The 15662-nt window shown below is 42.0% G+C and overlaps 1 protein-coding gene across 1 annotated transcript in view; it reads left to right on the top strand.

Annotated features, from left to right (window-relative positions):
- Positions 1 to 10017, top strand: part of CEP152 (centrosomal protein 152) — a 139960-nt gene extending 129943 nt beyond the window's left edge. The window contains exons 26-28 of the mRNA XM_030189556.1: positions 6081 to 6237; positions 6412 to 6515; positions 9001 to 10017. Coding sequence (XP_030045416.1) covers positions 6081 to 6237; positions 6412 to 6515; positions 9001 to 9959 — 1220 coding nt within the window. The 3' untranslated portion in view covers positions 9960 to 10017. The remainder of the gene's footprint in view (positions 1 to 6080; positions 6238 to 6411; positions 6516 to 9000) is intronic.
- The last annotated feature ends 5645 nt before the right edge of the window (positions 10018 to 15662 follow it).

Raw genomic sequence — 15662 nt, 5'->3', positions numbered from 1 at the left:
TCGACTGCTGGACGGGGTCCTCTCCGTCTTCTGCAGGTACACAGCCTACTGAAGCAAGGTCCTGTGCCATTTTGGTCTTATGGCTTGGCCATTGAAAGGGCTCATTTGAGATGAAAAGGTTATTATGATTCAGTTATTTCTACCATTCTTCAGGCTTGGAAACTCTCTACATCCATGGTGTATGCGAGGGTGTTGACGTTTGAGGGCTGGTGTTCTGAGCGCAGGCTTTCTCCCTTTTCTGCTCAGATTACGCACATGCTAGCATTTTTCCAGGCAGGTCTTCAAAAAGGATTGGCGTTGGGTTCTTTAAAAGTTCAGATTGTAGATGTGGCATATTTCAGGGGCTCACTACAGAAGGTGTCTCTTGCAGCTCACCTAGATAACATTTGATTCTTGCAGGTAGCGGTAAACAAAGACTTGACCTCATGGCCTCCAAGACTACAGTTGCTAGATGACTGAAGGAGACTATCACGTGAGCTTATTTGCTTGTGGAGAGGCAGGATTCTCAGCCCTTGTGGGCTCATTCTATGAGGCATACAGTGACATCTTGGGTTGAGACTACCTTACTATCTCTGGTGGATATTTGCAAGGCAGTGACGTGATCAACGCATTCTTTTTCACAATTCTCTTGCAATTTAACAACTTTGGATAACTTTGTGTCATCGGCAAATTTAATTACCTCTCTAGTTATTCCCATATCTAGATAATTTATAAACATGTCAAAAAGCAGCGGTCCCTGTAGGCCTTCTCTATGTACCTCTGTCTCCCTCGGCTGTAAAACAATTGCAAGACAAACTTACAAGACTGGGAGACTGGGCATCCAAATGGCAGATGACGTTTAATGTGAGCAAATGCAAAGTGATGCATGTGGGCAGGAGGAACCTGAACTATAGCTACATGATGCAAGGTTCCGCATAAGGAGTCACCGACCAGGAAAAGGATCTAGGAGCCATCACTGCTCAGTGTGCAGCGGTGGCAAAGAAAGCAAATAGAATGTTAGGTATTATTTGGAAAGGATGTTATTATGCCTTTATATCGCTCCATGGTATGACTGCACCTTAAATACTGTGTGCAATTCTGGTCACCGCATCTCAAAAAAGATATAGTGGAATTAGAAAAGGTAAAGAGAAGGGCGACGAAAATGATAAAGAGGATGGGATGACTTCCTTATGAGGAAAGGCTGAAACAGCTAGGGCTCTTCGGCTTAGACAAAAAACAGCTGAGTGGCGATATGATAGCGGTATATAAAATGAGTGGAGTTTAATGGGTAGACATGAATTGCTTGTTTACTCTTTCCAAAATTACTAGGACTAGGTGGAACGCAATGAAGCTACAAAGTAGTAAATTTAAAACAAATCAAAGAAAATATTGCAGCTTGATTCTTAAGCAGCCATATTTCTTCATTCAACATGTAAACTCTGGAATTTGTTGCCAGAGAATGTAGTAAAAGCAGTTGACTTAGCAGGGTTTAAAAAAGGTTTGGATATCTTCCTAAAAGAAAAGTCCATAAGCCCTTATTAAAATGGACTTGGGAAATATCCTCTGCTTATTTCTTTTTTTTTTTTTTATAGAAGTCTTTATTGAACATTGGTGATACAGAACAGAAAAAAAGGCATTCAGCTCAACTTAACATATAGTAGAACAAGCGTCTTAAATTTATCACCGAGTACCTTCTGGAACAAATGTTTAGATCATGTATCCATGTTAATTTGATTACTAGTGTCACTTCAAAACATTTTTAATTTTATTATTGAGTTACCTATCCCCTTATCCCCCCCCCCCCCCCCCACCAAAACCCTCCCTTCTAACCCTATACCTTCCCCTCCCTTGACCCCCTCCCCACCCACTAACCTTATACCTTTCATCCAGCACACACATTCAAAAAGGGTTTATCCTCTGCTTATTTCTAGGATAAGCAGCATAAAATGTATTGTACTGTTTTGGGATCTTGCCAGGTACTTGTGACTTGGATTGGCCACTGTTGGAAATAGGATACTGGGCTTGATGGACCTTCGGTCTGTCCCAGTATAGCAACACTTATTTACTTATGTACTTTTGCCAAACACTACAGGATGGACGTTGTGGCACGCTGGGAATCCAGTTTTGGGGCTTCGGTCCTTGGTGCGGCGGCGCTAGGATCCCACCTACTCTAGGGATTGCTTTTGAACATCCCACATGTTCTGGAATAGTGGGAAGCTACGTAATAGAAGGAGAAATTAGGTCTTATCTGATAATTTTCTTTCCATTATTGCTTCCCACTAATCCAGAGTCCATCTGAGGTTTTTGAGATGTTTAGTCAGTGCTTACATGGTGCTTTCTGTATATCTCTTGTTCTCTACAGATTGTCCAGAGATGAGTGGTCAACAACGTTTGCTCATATGGTTAGTGTTAGGTTTGTTTGTTAAGGTTGTTGTGTTTATTCTTTTCTATCTACACTTCTTCCCTTGGTTCATTAATCTCATCCCATGGCTTTTCCTACCATCTCTATGCTGATGACTCCTAAATCTACCTTTCTACCCCTGATATCTCACCTTGCATCCAAACCAAAGTTTCAGCGTGCTTGTCTGACATTGCTGCCTGGATGTCTCAACGCCACCTGAAATTAAATATGACCAAAACCGAGCTTCTCATTTTCCCCGCCAAACCCCCCTCCCCCGCTCCCCCCGTTTTCTATTTCTGTTGATGGCGCTCTCATTCTCCCTGTCTCCTCAGCTCGAAACCTTGGGGTCATCTTTGACTCTTCTCTCTCCTTCTCTGCTCATATCCAGCTGACCGCCAAGACCTGTCGTTTCTTTCTTTACAACATCCGCAAAATCCGCCCCTTTCTTTCCGAGCACTCTACCAAAACCCTCATCCACACCCTTGTCACCTCTCGTTTAGACTACTGCAATCTGCTTCTTGCTGGTCTCCCACTTAGTCACCTCTCCCCTCTCCAGTCGGTTCAAAACTCTGCTGCCCGTCTCATTTTCCGCCAGGGTCGCTTTACTCATACTACCCCTCTCCTCAAGACCCTTCACTGGCTCCCTATCCGTTTTCGCATCCTGTTCAAACTTCTTCTACTAACCTATAAATGTATTCACTCTGCTGCTCCCCAGTATCTCTCCACACTCGTCCTTCCCTACACCCCTTCCCGTGCACTCCGCTCCATGGATAAATCCTTCTTATCTGTTCCCTTCTCCACTACTGCCAACTCCAGACTTCGCGCCTTCTGTCTCGCTGCCCCCTACGCCTGGAATAAACTTCCTGAGCCCCTACGTCTTGCCCCATCCTTGGCCACCTTTAAATCTAGACTGAAAGCCCACCTCTTTAACATTACTTTTGACTCGTAACCACTCGCCTCCACCTACCCTCCTCTCTTCCTTCCCATTCACATTAATTGATTTGATTACTTTATTTATTTTTGTCTATTAGATTGTAAGCTCTTTGAGCAGGGACTGTCTTTCTTCTATGTTTGTGCAGCGCTGCGTATGCCTTGTAGCGCTATAGAAATGCTAAATAGTATTAGTAGTAGTAGTATTCTGAGTTTCTCCTTACTGCTTGTCTGTGTAAATACGGAGGAGCTGGACTAGATGCCAAAAAATAGATGTCTTAGCTCAGTTTTCAGTTCTCTATCTCCATGTGCTAGTTGAGGGACACAGCTATCTTGCAGGTTCCGGAATAGTGGGAAGGACTAATGAAAAGAAAATATCAGGGAAAACCTAAATTCTCCAAGATAGATATAGTAGAATTGGAAAAGGTGCAGCGAAGGGCGACTAAAATGATAGCGGGGATGGGACGACTTCCCTATGAAGAAAGATTAGGGAGGTTAGGGCTATTCAGCTTGGAGAAGAGACGGCTGAGGGGAGACTTGATAGAGGTATATAAAATAATGAGTGGAGTGGAACAGGTGGATGTGAAGCGTCTGTTCACGCTTTCCAAAAATACTAGGACTAGGGGGCATGCGATGAAACTACAGTGTAGTAAATTTAAAACAAATTGGAGAAACCTTTTCTTCACCCAACGCATAATTAAACTCTGGAATTCGTTGCCGGAGAAAGTGGTGAAGGCGGTTAGCTTAGCAGAGTTTAAAAAGGGGTTGGACGGCTTCCTAAAGGACAAGTCCATAAACCGCTACTAAATGGACTTGGGAAAAATCCACAATTCCAGGAATAACATATATAGAATGTTTGTACGTTTGGGAAGCTTGTCAGGTGCCCGTGGCCTGGATTGGCCGCTGTCCTGGACAGGATGCTGGGCTCGATGGACCCTTGGTCTTTCCCAGTATGGCATTACTTATGTATTTAACTCCTGCTCAAATGAACACCTTGCACAGACACGATTCTCCTCCCCCATGCAGTCACTCCTCAATTTCTGGCTAATGCCCCCCCCCCCCCTTATGCCAAGTCCTCTCCCCCTCTTGTTTTCATCCCAACCCTCACTGAGGCCATCGCTGGTGGTCCAATTGCGGGGTGTGCGAATGGTACTTCTACTACTTATCATTTCTATATCGCTTCCACCATGTCTGGCTCCAGGTTCCCAAATGGGCCCTTCTGCTAGGGATCAACCTTCCACATACAGGCCTCTTGTTCATGTGGATGTCTGCCTGAAAAATGCACACTGCATGCATAGACAGAAGTGTGGCATTTATGAACACACATGCATATATATGCCCTTATTCTAATCATTTTCATGTGCAATTGATGTTTGCTCTTAATCTCTTCTAAGGGTAAGTCTGTAATGAAAGCACTAACATTTAAGTGTCAAAATACATGCAGAACTGATCAGAAAACTATCATATACTTGCGTACTTTCCAAAATTACAGCTACATGCTATTCTATAGAAAGGTACCTAAATGATGGGCCGATGGTCAGAAGCCTTGCGCTGTTCCAAACAGCGCTCTAAAATTAGCGCCAGAGCAGCACGGGACTTCAACGCCCCCTATGATCAGAGTTAATAGCATGCAAATATAAGCATGCTATTAGCTCTGATGATAGGGGTACTTCTTTGGGAGGGCATCTTTGTTCAATGTGGGGGGAGGAGGAAAGCTAGCAGTCCCACTGGACCACCAGGGTTTTTGTGTTTTGGGGGTGGGGGAAGCCTGGAGGTCCAGTGGACCTCTAGGCCTTGTGTTTGGGGGGGAGGGTGGGCTTAGGTATGACAGGTCTGGGAGAATATCCCGGACCTGCCAAACTTATTCAATGGGTCTCCCCTATTCCTTCCTTGCTGGCAAACCGTAACGGCAGCTCTGAGCTGGCGTAGTGTTTGCAACAGGAGCAGCGCCTTTGTTTGGCACGCTGTCTACTGATCATTAGGGAGGAATGCGGGAGACCCTCGTTTGCATGCAATTAATGATCAGAGCCGGCGAGCACGTTGTTTCACGCGCTAGCCATCTCTGATCATCAGGCAGAAGCAAACATGGGTGCTAGTAGGGTGCTATTGACCTCTAGTGCCAGCGTTTGCTTTTGATCATCTGCCTGTGAGTGGGGGTGCATAATTGCACAAGTAAATTATAGAATACTGTTCTTTACATGTGTGTTTCAGCAATTAGGCACGATCTCTTACAACAGATGTGTGTGTGGGTGTGTCTTTTATAAAATAAGATCTCAAAATATTCCCCAATAGGGCACAAATCCTCTTGCAGGAAGCAGCTGTAGCTTTCTGCATCTATTAATGCATGTATTAGTGCTGACGTGTGTGTTTTATAAAGTACGCATGTACCTTGTAGCTCCAGCACCTACCTCATCCAAACCATACAGCCAGCAACGCATCCTTGTGTGTAAAAGTATATGTGCTCTTATTAGCACATCTAATTACATGTGTATACATTCTTAAAATTTAAAACATGCTTTGATCAAGGGAGTAGTTTTATAAAGGAATTACCCAATAGCTATTTAAAGGACAGAAAATGTAAATAATGATGAAGGCATTTTAAAAGCTTTAAAAGAAAAGGAAATTGTTTTAGTAGAAGTCTGTTCCCCTCTCTAAATTCTCTGAATATTACTTTTAAAAATTTACTCAAGATTTGTATCCAGCACTTTCTGCTGGTACATCTAAATTAGGTAGTTCATCTGTATAAATGTGTTTATACTTGGTAATACAGAAGATATGCTTCGTTACATTCGCGAGAGTAAGGAAAGAGCAGCAGGAATGCTAAAAGCTGAGGTATTAAGAGAACGCCAGGAGACTGCACGGAAAATGCGCAAATACTATTTGGTTTGTCTTCAGCAACTCCTGAAAGATGATGGGAGTCTTGATGGGTGAGTTCCAAGTTGATCAAGTATGAAATTGCACTACTTGTTTCATAAACTTAAATGTGTAGTTAAGGCTTTTAAGACAGCTGATGAGAGAGAAGCTGGCATTGATATGAGGAACAGAGCAATCCTGGGAGAAATACTCATTTCACAAATGTAATGTTTTGGAATTCCCAACAGTGCTGAAAAACGAATTATGAATGCTGCTAGCAAACTTGTTACCATGGCCAAAGTGTTGGAAAGTCCTGTCTGTTACAAATCTCAGGGCAAAAATAAACCAACAGGTATGTTTAAAGTAAAAGGAACACTTGTTTTTTGTAATGTTTTCCTTGTTCTTATTCTGCATAGGATTGAGAGGGGGAAGGCATGGCTGCTTAAGAATCAAGTTGCAATATTGAATGTATTATTGCACATGTTCTGGTGGTGTTAATGGTCTCTTATGTTGTTATCTGCTTTGGACCTTTTTAGTGAGAAGTCAGGCTTTAAGTGCTCAAGATTAGATTAAATTAGATATTGCCCTTTAAAATATTAACTTTTCAGTTTAATGATTCTTGTTCCTGGTCATCTTCTGTTCCAGATTTTTTTGTTGTTTATAGTTTAACATGTTCTTCTATGGTAAAGATCAATTTTTCTTGTGATGAAAGAAACAGTATGGGCTGTTGATCCTAATCAGGTAATCTAATACTCCAGAGAACTGAAAAACAGCCAAACACAATCCAAAGGGTTGTGTGAAATGAGTAAAGTGGGAAATACCCTCAGAAACCAAGGCTCCCGCCAAGGTCTGGTCAACGAGACACTGTTATCTATAAAAGACTTTGTGCCCGTGATCTAGTTTCTTTCATGGGGTAAATATTCCCTACTTCACTCATTCAAAATTGCCCATATAAGAGCACAAATTTTAAGAGTGACTGAGTAACAAAAACTGTTCAAGCTACAGCATAGCATGCATCAACTTAGCTTAATAAATGCTGGCTTGACAACCCCACATTTCAACTGCTGATTTTCAATGGGGCCCAATTCGTTTCACCCATAACAGGGCTTCATCAGGAACCACTCAGTTGGATCATACTGTCAGGGTTAACGGTCTCAAGCTGACTAAACTTCTCTTACGACCGACAGGGAAGACCATGGTTTCTGAGGGTATTTCCCACTTATTTCTTTACGTAAAGATTACTTTTTCCCTTTAAATTATTTAGACCTCTCTCTTCTTCTACTTTGCCATTATAAAATCACTAGTAAAAAAGGCCCGTTTCTGTAGGCAAGGAAACGGGCCTTAGGCAGGCAATTCCCCCCCCCCCCCCCCCGTGCTACGGCCCCCTCGAACCCCCCCTTCCGTGAACCTGTCGTTCCCCCCCCCCCCCCGTGCCAGCGAAAACTACTGCCGCCGCCGTTGTTTTGCTACCTTCCCTTCCCGTAGGTTCTTCAATCATCTTCTTAGAAAGTTTAACTCCTTGCGTCTGACGTCAGACGCACGGAGTTAAACTTTCTAAGAAGATGATTGAAGAGCCTATGGGAAGGGAAGGTAGCACAACAACGGCGGTGGCGGTGGCGGCAGTTTTCGGTGTTCCGGGGGGGGGGGGGGGGATCGACAGGTTCGCGGGGGGGGGTGGGTTTCCAGGGGGCCATAGCGCGGGGGGGGGGGGGGGGGTGTGACAGCTGTGTCCGAGGCAGTAGAAGGAGTAGGGAAACGCTGCGCGTGTTTCCCTACTCCTCCCCTTGCCTTGGAATCAGCTGTGTTGACGTCCGTGCGACGTGCCACGGTCCCAAGCATAGAACGTTGGAGGTGAGAATTATTATATAGGATTGTACTTTATGGTTTATATCCTACATAAAGTTAGAGACAATCAAAGGTTGGTGTGAAAAGGCTAGAGGGCAGCAGATCCAAAATGAAAAATACATTGCTAGAGTACTACTGATTGTTTTTCATACTTTTGTACTTTGTATGCATTTGATACATGCATTGGGTTCATTAACATGCCTTAAACATTTTAGTGATTCCCAAATCAATTTACTGAGTGTTAACCTACAAATTGGCTCATGTGTAATTGATTTGTATGCATTGAAAAAATATAGCATTCATGGAAAATGTTTTATGAAAGTGAATGTATGAACTAAACTCCTCCCCTTAAAATCCTTGATTGTCTATTTAGAAAGGTGGTATATCAACTTTAATCATAAACAAATTAAAATCAAGAAAAAAAATCTGAAAATGAACAGAAAATATTTTGTCTGTACGCATCCCTATCTGATGACAAACATACAGGAAAAATACAGATAAAATCTTGCAAGCCTAAGGAGTATTGCAGCACAAGTTATATCAAAAGCAAATATTAATAAATGCCTATGACCATCTAGGCGCATTGTTACAGATCACTATGAATTAAGGTTTATAGAACCTGTAAAGCTTTTATCACATTTTACGATAAACCTACTCAGAATTGAGGGTAATTTTATAATAGGTTGAGAGGGCTAAAAGGCACCTATTTGTAGCCTGTTTTTTAAAAGACACTGAAGATACAGTAGAAATGAAGCTGTGGCTATTTCTCAGGAACAGGTGTAAATATCTGCATGCATTTTATAATGCATATGTGTAAATCAGAATTCTGCCTATGCACACCTACACATGGGACATGTAAAATTTCTGGTCATCATTCCTGTTTTTATGCATGGGTTGATTTTATAAGAGGTATTTTACATACATTTACTGTTGCAAGTGTAAAAAAAAAAATACTACCTTGATCATTAATTTTATACTTTTTTCCTTTCTAGAACAGCCACCTGTAGAAGAGCCAGAAAAGCGAAATGTGTTACAGACATGTGCAAATCACATAGATAGCAGATTAAAGGATAAATGTGTTGCCACAAAAATCAACGCCCAGAAATATATACCTTGTGATTTAAGTCAAAAGTTGAATGAGGCAGTACGTACAGAAGAGAGGTTTGTTTCTTGTGAAAATGTAACATGTGTTGGAAAGAAAAATTCTTCAGGGAAGCGCACAGATTTTCAGGAAGATGTGGTATCTGGTATTTCTCATGATGATAAAGAAGCAAGGATTGTCAGTGAGATACAGAACACTCAAAAATGTCAAACAAATATTGATGATGGTACTTCCCACCAGAATTTATTGCCTCACAGGACTCAAGAGATATCAAAGCCCATGCATGCTTTTAAATGTGTAGACAAGCCACTTGAGACAGAATTGGTTCATGCAGCATTTCCAAGTGATAGTGGACAAAACTGTAACCGATCAAAAAGATACCAGCGAGTCACATGTGAGAGAGGCTCGAGCTTTAATGTTCAGGAGATGCCAGTAAGAGATGGTGCTGTGCCCTCAGACGCAGTACAAAGTGAAAGCTGGGTGAGGAGCACAAACGTACAAGCTCAGTCTTCACTCCCTTTAGGCCACTTCTCAGCAACCAGCTTGCATTCTGATGTGAGAGAAAGTGTTGATGCCTGTGGTAGAGGATTTGTTATTCAGAATGACCCAGTGCTTGTTGGCAAAAGAAAAATCAATCATAGTAATAAAGAACATCTAAGCAAAATTGCAGGATTAACTCCTCCTCAGAATACTAATAATGTAATTCCAGAAGTGACAAAAAGTGGCCATACTATTCAATATCCTGATCCAGAAAGAGTCTACAAACAGCATCTAAGAAAATTAGTACTGGATGTCAAATCTATCCAACAGGACAGTGGAATTGATAGCCCATACCCCAACGTTTCCTAAAATCAGTAAAAGTAAACATTGTACAATATTTTAAAGAAATACAAAATTGCACACTTTGCCATTTGAAAAAAAAAATAATAAAATCATTCTCTAGTGGATGAAAGCTTGAAATTATTTTCTTGGGACACATTCAGACCAAAGGTTTGTCACAGTCTGTGGTGTCATCCCTGGCAGGAATTGCACATCCTAATGCTTTTCTGATCACTAATTGAATGTAGACAATTGTGGTTTTGTAATTAGTAGTATGGACAGGTGTGACTTAATATATAGCTAGGGAACAGACTAGGTTTATTTTTTTAATTTATTTTACAAGTTCACCTTTTGTCACCGAAGCCCCTTATTTATACAAATAATGATGTGGTGTTGTATTGTAATTTTCTGGAATATTTAATACCCATGTATGAACAAGAATCATAACTGCTTGCAATGGTCAGATAGGTATTTATTGTCTTAAACAGGCTTTCATGGTAGGTGGAAATGTGTGTCTGTGTATATATATGTATGTTTGTGTGGATATTTTCCTTCTGAACTGTTTTTTTAAGAAAATCTATTTTTTTATCATGAAATTTGTGTAATGTTTTGTAAGTTAAGATATTGAAATAAAAGTTTGGATAGTATTACTTTTAACAGTTAATTTATGATGTGTATCTATTTATTGGGCTTTATTGATTGTCTTTATGAAGAGATTCACCCAAGGTAGTGTACAGCAGGTACAGTTTAACATAAAATTTACAATTTTGTTAAAAGCATAACAGTAAAATGACCAAATATAAACATAAATACAGTAAGAGCCTTTTTTATCAAGCCACACAGCGATGCCAACAAAGCCCATTCAAAGTGAATGAATGTGCTTTGTCAGCATTACCACACTGGGGACCAATGGCGCAGTTTGATAAGAGACTCTAAATGAAGTAAACATGAAAACAACAAATTTAAACCTAATAATAGGACTACCATGAAACAGAATAAAAAATGTACACATTTAACAGTACTGAAATTCAAATAACAGAGATATAATATGATGTCAGCATAATACTAATGAAATACCTAATATGCAAGCATTCGAACATTCAAATAATGATGCTGTGATATGATAACATAATAACCTAAATAATGACGTGAATGTTTGTTTTTCTACAAAACAGCTTACCATGTCGCTGAGGGTCCAGATAAATAGATGTGGACAAGATGGGGGCTAAACTCAAAGCAAGTTCTTTGTACTGTTAAGATATAAAGAGCTGGTCTAAGTTGCAGTGTGCATACCAGCCAGTCCAGGTACAGAATGAGTGTATAGTCAGTCACCATCCCCCAAATTCTGTAAAAGTCATAAAAAAAATTGCACATGCAATTTAATTGAATAGTGATCTAATTAGTGCTGATAATTTGTTTGTTAAGCAATTATTGGCACTCATTTAATTGAACTTCACGAACATAAATTTAGGCATGAGTTCAAAAAGGAGACATAGAAATGGGAGGGTTATGGGCGGAATGGGGGCGTTCTTAAAAATTACTTGCATAGTTAGAGAATAAGGGGGATATGCGCCTAATTTAGGTGAGTACATTTGCACCACTTTTCAGTTGGTGCAAGTGGCTGCGCCTAAAGTTAGGTGCAATTCCCAGACGTAAGCACTATTCTATAAGGTGTACCTAACTTTAAGTGCGGTTTATAGAATAGTGCTTATTTGGTGCCATATATAGAATTCACACCTATATGTACTAAAGGCTTGGGAGAAGAGCCACTCCCACCCATTCCCCCATCACTTATGAAAAGCAAACACTCCATCCTATATAACCAAACCCTCCCCCCCTCAATACCCACTTCCTCCCTCCCGCTCACCATACTCGGCTAGTCTGCAGTAGAGAACAACAGAGCCAAGTGAGACCACTCTTCCATAGTTGGATCATATCTCCCCTTAAGGCAATCAGTAAGAATTACTATATCATGAAGATGAGCCACCCGCACCAACCAGTCCAATTGTGTGTGTCCTATGGTCTACTTCAAAAATGCTGCAATGAAACCTTTAGCTATAGCTAAACACAGTCTTATAAGTCGAACCTGCCAACGGAGACCCGTTGTGGTATGCAAACACAGTAAACAAGCTCTGGGAGTCAGTGGGAATGGTTTATCCAGAATTTGAGTCAGATCCTTAACTATGAGTCAAGTATTGTTGGATTTTCCTAACACACATCCGTACTTGTGTTAGGAGACATTGCTTTTAATTTCACTGGGGTATAATACCACCAGGTAACTACTTTGTACGCATTTTCTTTAATCAGTACGGAAATAGAAGCCTTTTGAACTTCTTTAAGCACATGTTTCCATTCACTCTGTCTGAGCTCCCCTTCCAGATCCCTCTCCAACTGGTCCATAAACCCAAATCTGCGGAAGGACTGAACCTGAAAGAATTTGTATATTAATGACAGGATGTGGCCAATTAGAGTTCAACAAAAATCCACAGAGGCGGAGAGCACAATGATCCCACGGGGATACACAAATATCGGAGAATAGTGGGAGATGAACCATGGTTTCCAGAGACAAATGAGACAGTTTTGAAATGTAAACTTCTATTGATAAAATACTCAATTAGAGTTTGCCACAGATTTTCAAAGTGCTCAGTGTCATCTGGGTCAGAATTATGCCAATCCTGTCCCATCATATAATGTTTAACTTTCAGATATGAAAACACATCACCTTCAGACAACCCGTGTGTGTTTTTCTATTCTTCAAAGGGTATGAATTCACCCATATGTGTACCAACTGTCGAAAGCAAATAAGCCCCCTCTCCTCCCATCTATGAAACACTCCACTATCTTGTCCTGCTTGAAATCCAGGTATTTTGTCCTGCTTGAAATCCAGGTTCAAATTGAATCGACGCCAGTGATGAAGTCCTACTCCCGATCCCCAAACTTCTCTTGACCCTCCGCCACAATCTCAAGAAATACCCCATGAAGGGGTCGGCAGTTTTCTTCATATAATACAAAGGAATCCGGGACAACCATAGTAAGTGGTGCAAAGGAACAGCTGTATGAAAACTCTCCTGTTCAAGTAACACATATTCTTTATATGGGGATCCCTCCCAGTCCCAAATTTGCTTAAGCTAGCCCGCCCAGAAATACCAAAGAAGATTCGGGACTGCCTTACCACCCCATTCCTGCCCATTCCACAAAACCTTCTTAGCTAAGTGGGGGGATTCCCCTCCCCTTATGAACCTAGAGAAATCCCTTTGTAGCATCTTCAGAACCCCCTCCGGCACTGCTATGGGCAATATTTGGAACACAAAACAATAAATGGGGCAGTTCATTTTTAATGCTGCTATTCTACCTCACCATGAAAGCCAAGTAGGCTACCACCTCTCCAAATCCCCCCCTAAGAAAGTGAAGTAAAGGATCATAATTAAGGGCGTATAACTATGCAAGATCCTTGGGAACCTGAATTCCAAGATGACGAATATGTGTGCTTGCCCATTTAAAAGGAAAATTAGCTTTTAAAGAGCTTCCTCCTTAATCTCTAATGTAACACCCAACATCTCAGTTTTATATAATTAACCTTAAAACCTGAGAGTTTTCCAAAGCTCTTCAACTCACGTAATATAACTGGTATAGAAAGATACGGACTACCCACATACAGCAAAATATTAGCAAATAGGGCTAACTTGTGTGGAGTCTTCTCATGCAGCTGGAAACCAAAAATATCCGGATTATCTCTGATCCGCTGTGCCAGGGGCTCAATCGACAAAGCAAATAATAAAAGTGAGGTGGGCACCCCAGTCTGGTACCATGAGCAATAGCCCCCATTTACCCTCAAAAAAAACAATTTGCTAAATAGATACTTTTGTTCTGTTTTCACTGAAGAAAACCCGGGGGAAGGACCGAGAGGGACTGGCAAAAGTACACCTGAGAATGAGTTGGATAGAGCGCCGTTCACGGAAGAGAGTGTGTATCAACAACTTGGAAAGCTAAAGGTGGACAAAGCCATGGGGCCGGACGGGATCCACCCCAGAATACTGAGAGAGCTCAGAGAGGTTCTGGCGGGTCCTCTTAAAGACTTGTTTAATAAATCCTTGGAGACGGGAGAGGTTCCGAGGGATTGGAGAACGGCGGAGGTGGTCCCTCTTCACAAAAGTGGGGATAGGGAAGAAGCTGGAAACTACAGGCCGGTAAGCCTCACTTCGGTTATTGGAAAAGTAATGAAAGCCATGCTGAAGGAAAGGATAGTAAATTTCCTGGAAGCCAATAAGTTGCAAGATCCGAGACAACATGGTTTCACCAAAGGGAAATCGTGCCAAACGAATCTCATTGAATTCTTTGACTGGGTGACAGGAGAATTAAATCAAGGACGTGCTATGGACGTCATCTACTTAGATTTCAGCAAGGCTTTTGACACGGTTCCCCACAGGAGGCTCTTAAATAAACTAGACGGCCTGAAGATAGGACCCGAAGTGGTGAACTGGATTAGGAACTGGTTGACGGACAGACGCCAGAGGGTGGTGGTGAATGGAGTTCACTCGGAGGAAGGAAAGGTGAGTAGTGGAGTGCCTCAGGGATTGGTGCTGGGGCCGGTTCTGTTCAATATATTTGTGAGTGACATAGCCGAAGGGTTACAAGGTAAAGTTTGCCTTTTTGCGGATGACACCAAGATTTCCAACAGAGTGGACACCCCGGAGGGAGTGGAAAACATGAAAAAAGATCTGAAGAAGCTAGAAGAATGGTCTAACGTTTGGCAATTAAAATTCAATGCGAAGAAATGCAAAGTGATGCACTTAGGGAGTAGAAATCCAAGGGAGACATATGTGTTAGGCAGGGAGAGTCTGATAGGCACGGACGGGGAGAGGGATCTTGGGGTGATAGTATCTGAGGACCTGAAGGCGACAAAACAGTGCGACAAGGCGGTGGCCGTAGCTAGAAGGTTGCTAGGCTGTATAGAGAGAGGAGTGACCAGCAGAAGGAAGGAGGTTTTAATGCCCCTGTATAAGGCGTTGGTGAGGCCCCACCTGGAGTATTGTGTTCAGTTTTGGAGGCCGTATCTTGCGAAGGATGTTAAAAAAATGGAAGCGGTGCAAAGAAAAGCTACGAGGATGGTATGGGATTTACATTCCAAGACGTATGAAGAGAGGCTTGCTGACCTGAACATGTACACCCTGGAGGAAAGGAGGAACAGGGGTGATATGATACAGACGTTCAAATATTTGAATGGTATTAATCCGCAAACGAATCTTTTCCGGAGATGGGAAGGCGGTAGAACGAGAAAACATGAAATGAGATTGAAGGGGGGCAGACTCAGGAAAGATGTCAGGAAGTATTTTTTCACAGAGAGGGTGGTGAATGCTTGGAATGCCCTCCCGCGGGAGGTGGTGGAGATGAAAACAGTAACGGAGTTCAAACATGCGTGGGATATGCATAGAGGAATCCTGTGCAGAAGGAATGGATCCTCAGAAGCTTAGCTGAAATTGGGTGGCGGAGCAGGTGGGGGAAAGAGGAGGTGGTGGTTGGGAAGCGAGGATAGGGGAGGGCAGACTTATACGGTCTGTACCAGAGCCGGTGCTGGGAGGCGGGACTGGTGGTTGGGAGGCAGGAAATACTGCTGGGCAGACTTATATGGTCTGTGCCCTGAAAAGGACAGGTACAAATTCAATTCAAGGTAAGGTATACACATATGAGTTTGTCTTGGGCAGACTGGATGGACCATGCAGGTCTTTTTCTGCC

Source organism: Microcaecilia unicolor, chromosome 1, assembly GCF_901765095.1.
Source record: "Microcaecilia unicolor chromosome 1, aMicUni1.1, whole genome shotgun sequence".
NCBI lineage: Eukaryota > Metazoa > Chordata > Amphibia > Gymnophiona > Siphonopidae > Microcaecilia > Microcaecilia unicolor.
This window is presented reverse-complemented; position numbering and strand designations above follow the sequence as displayed.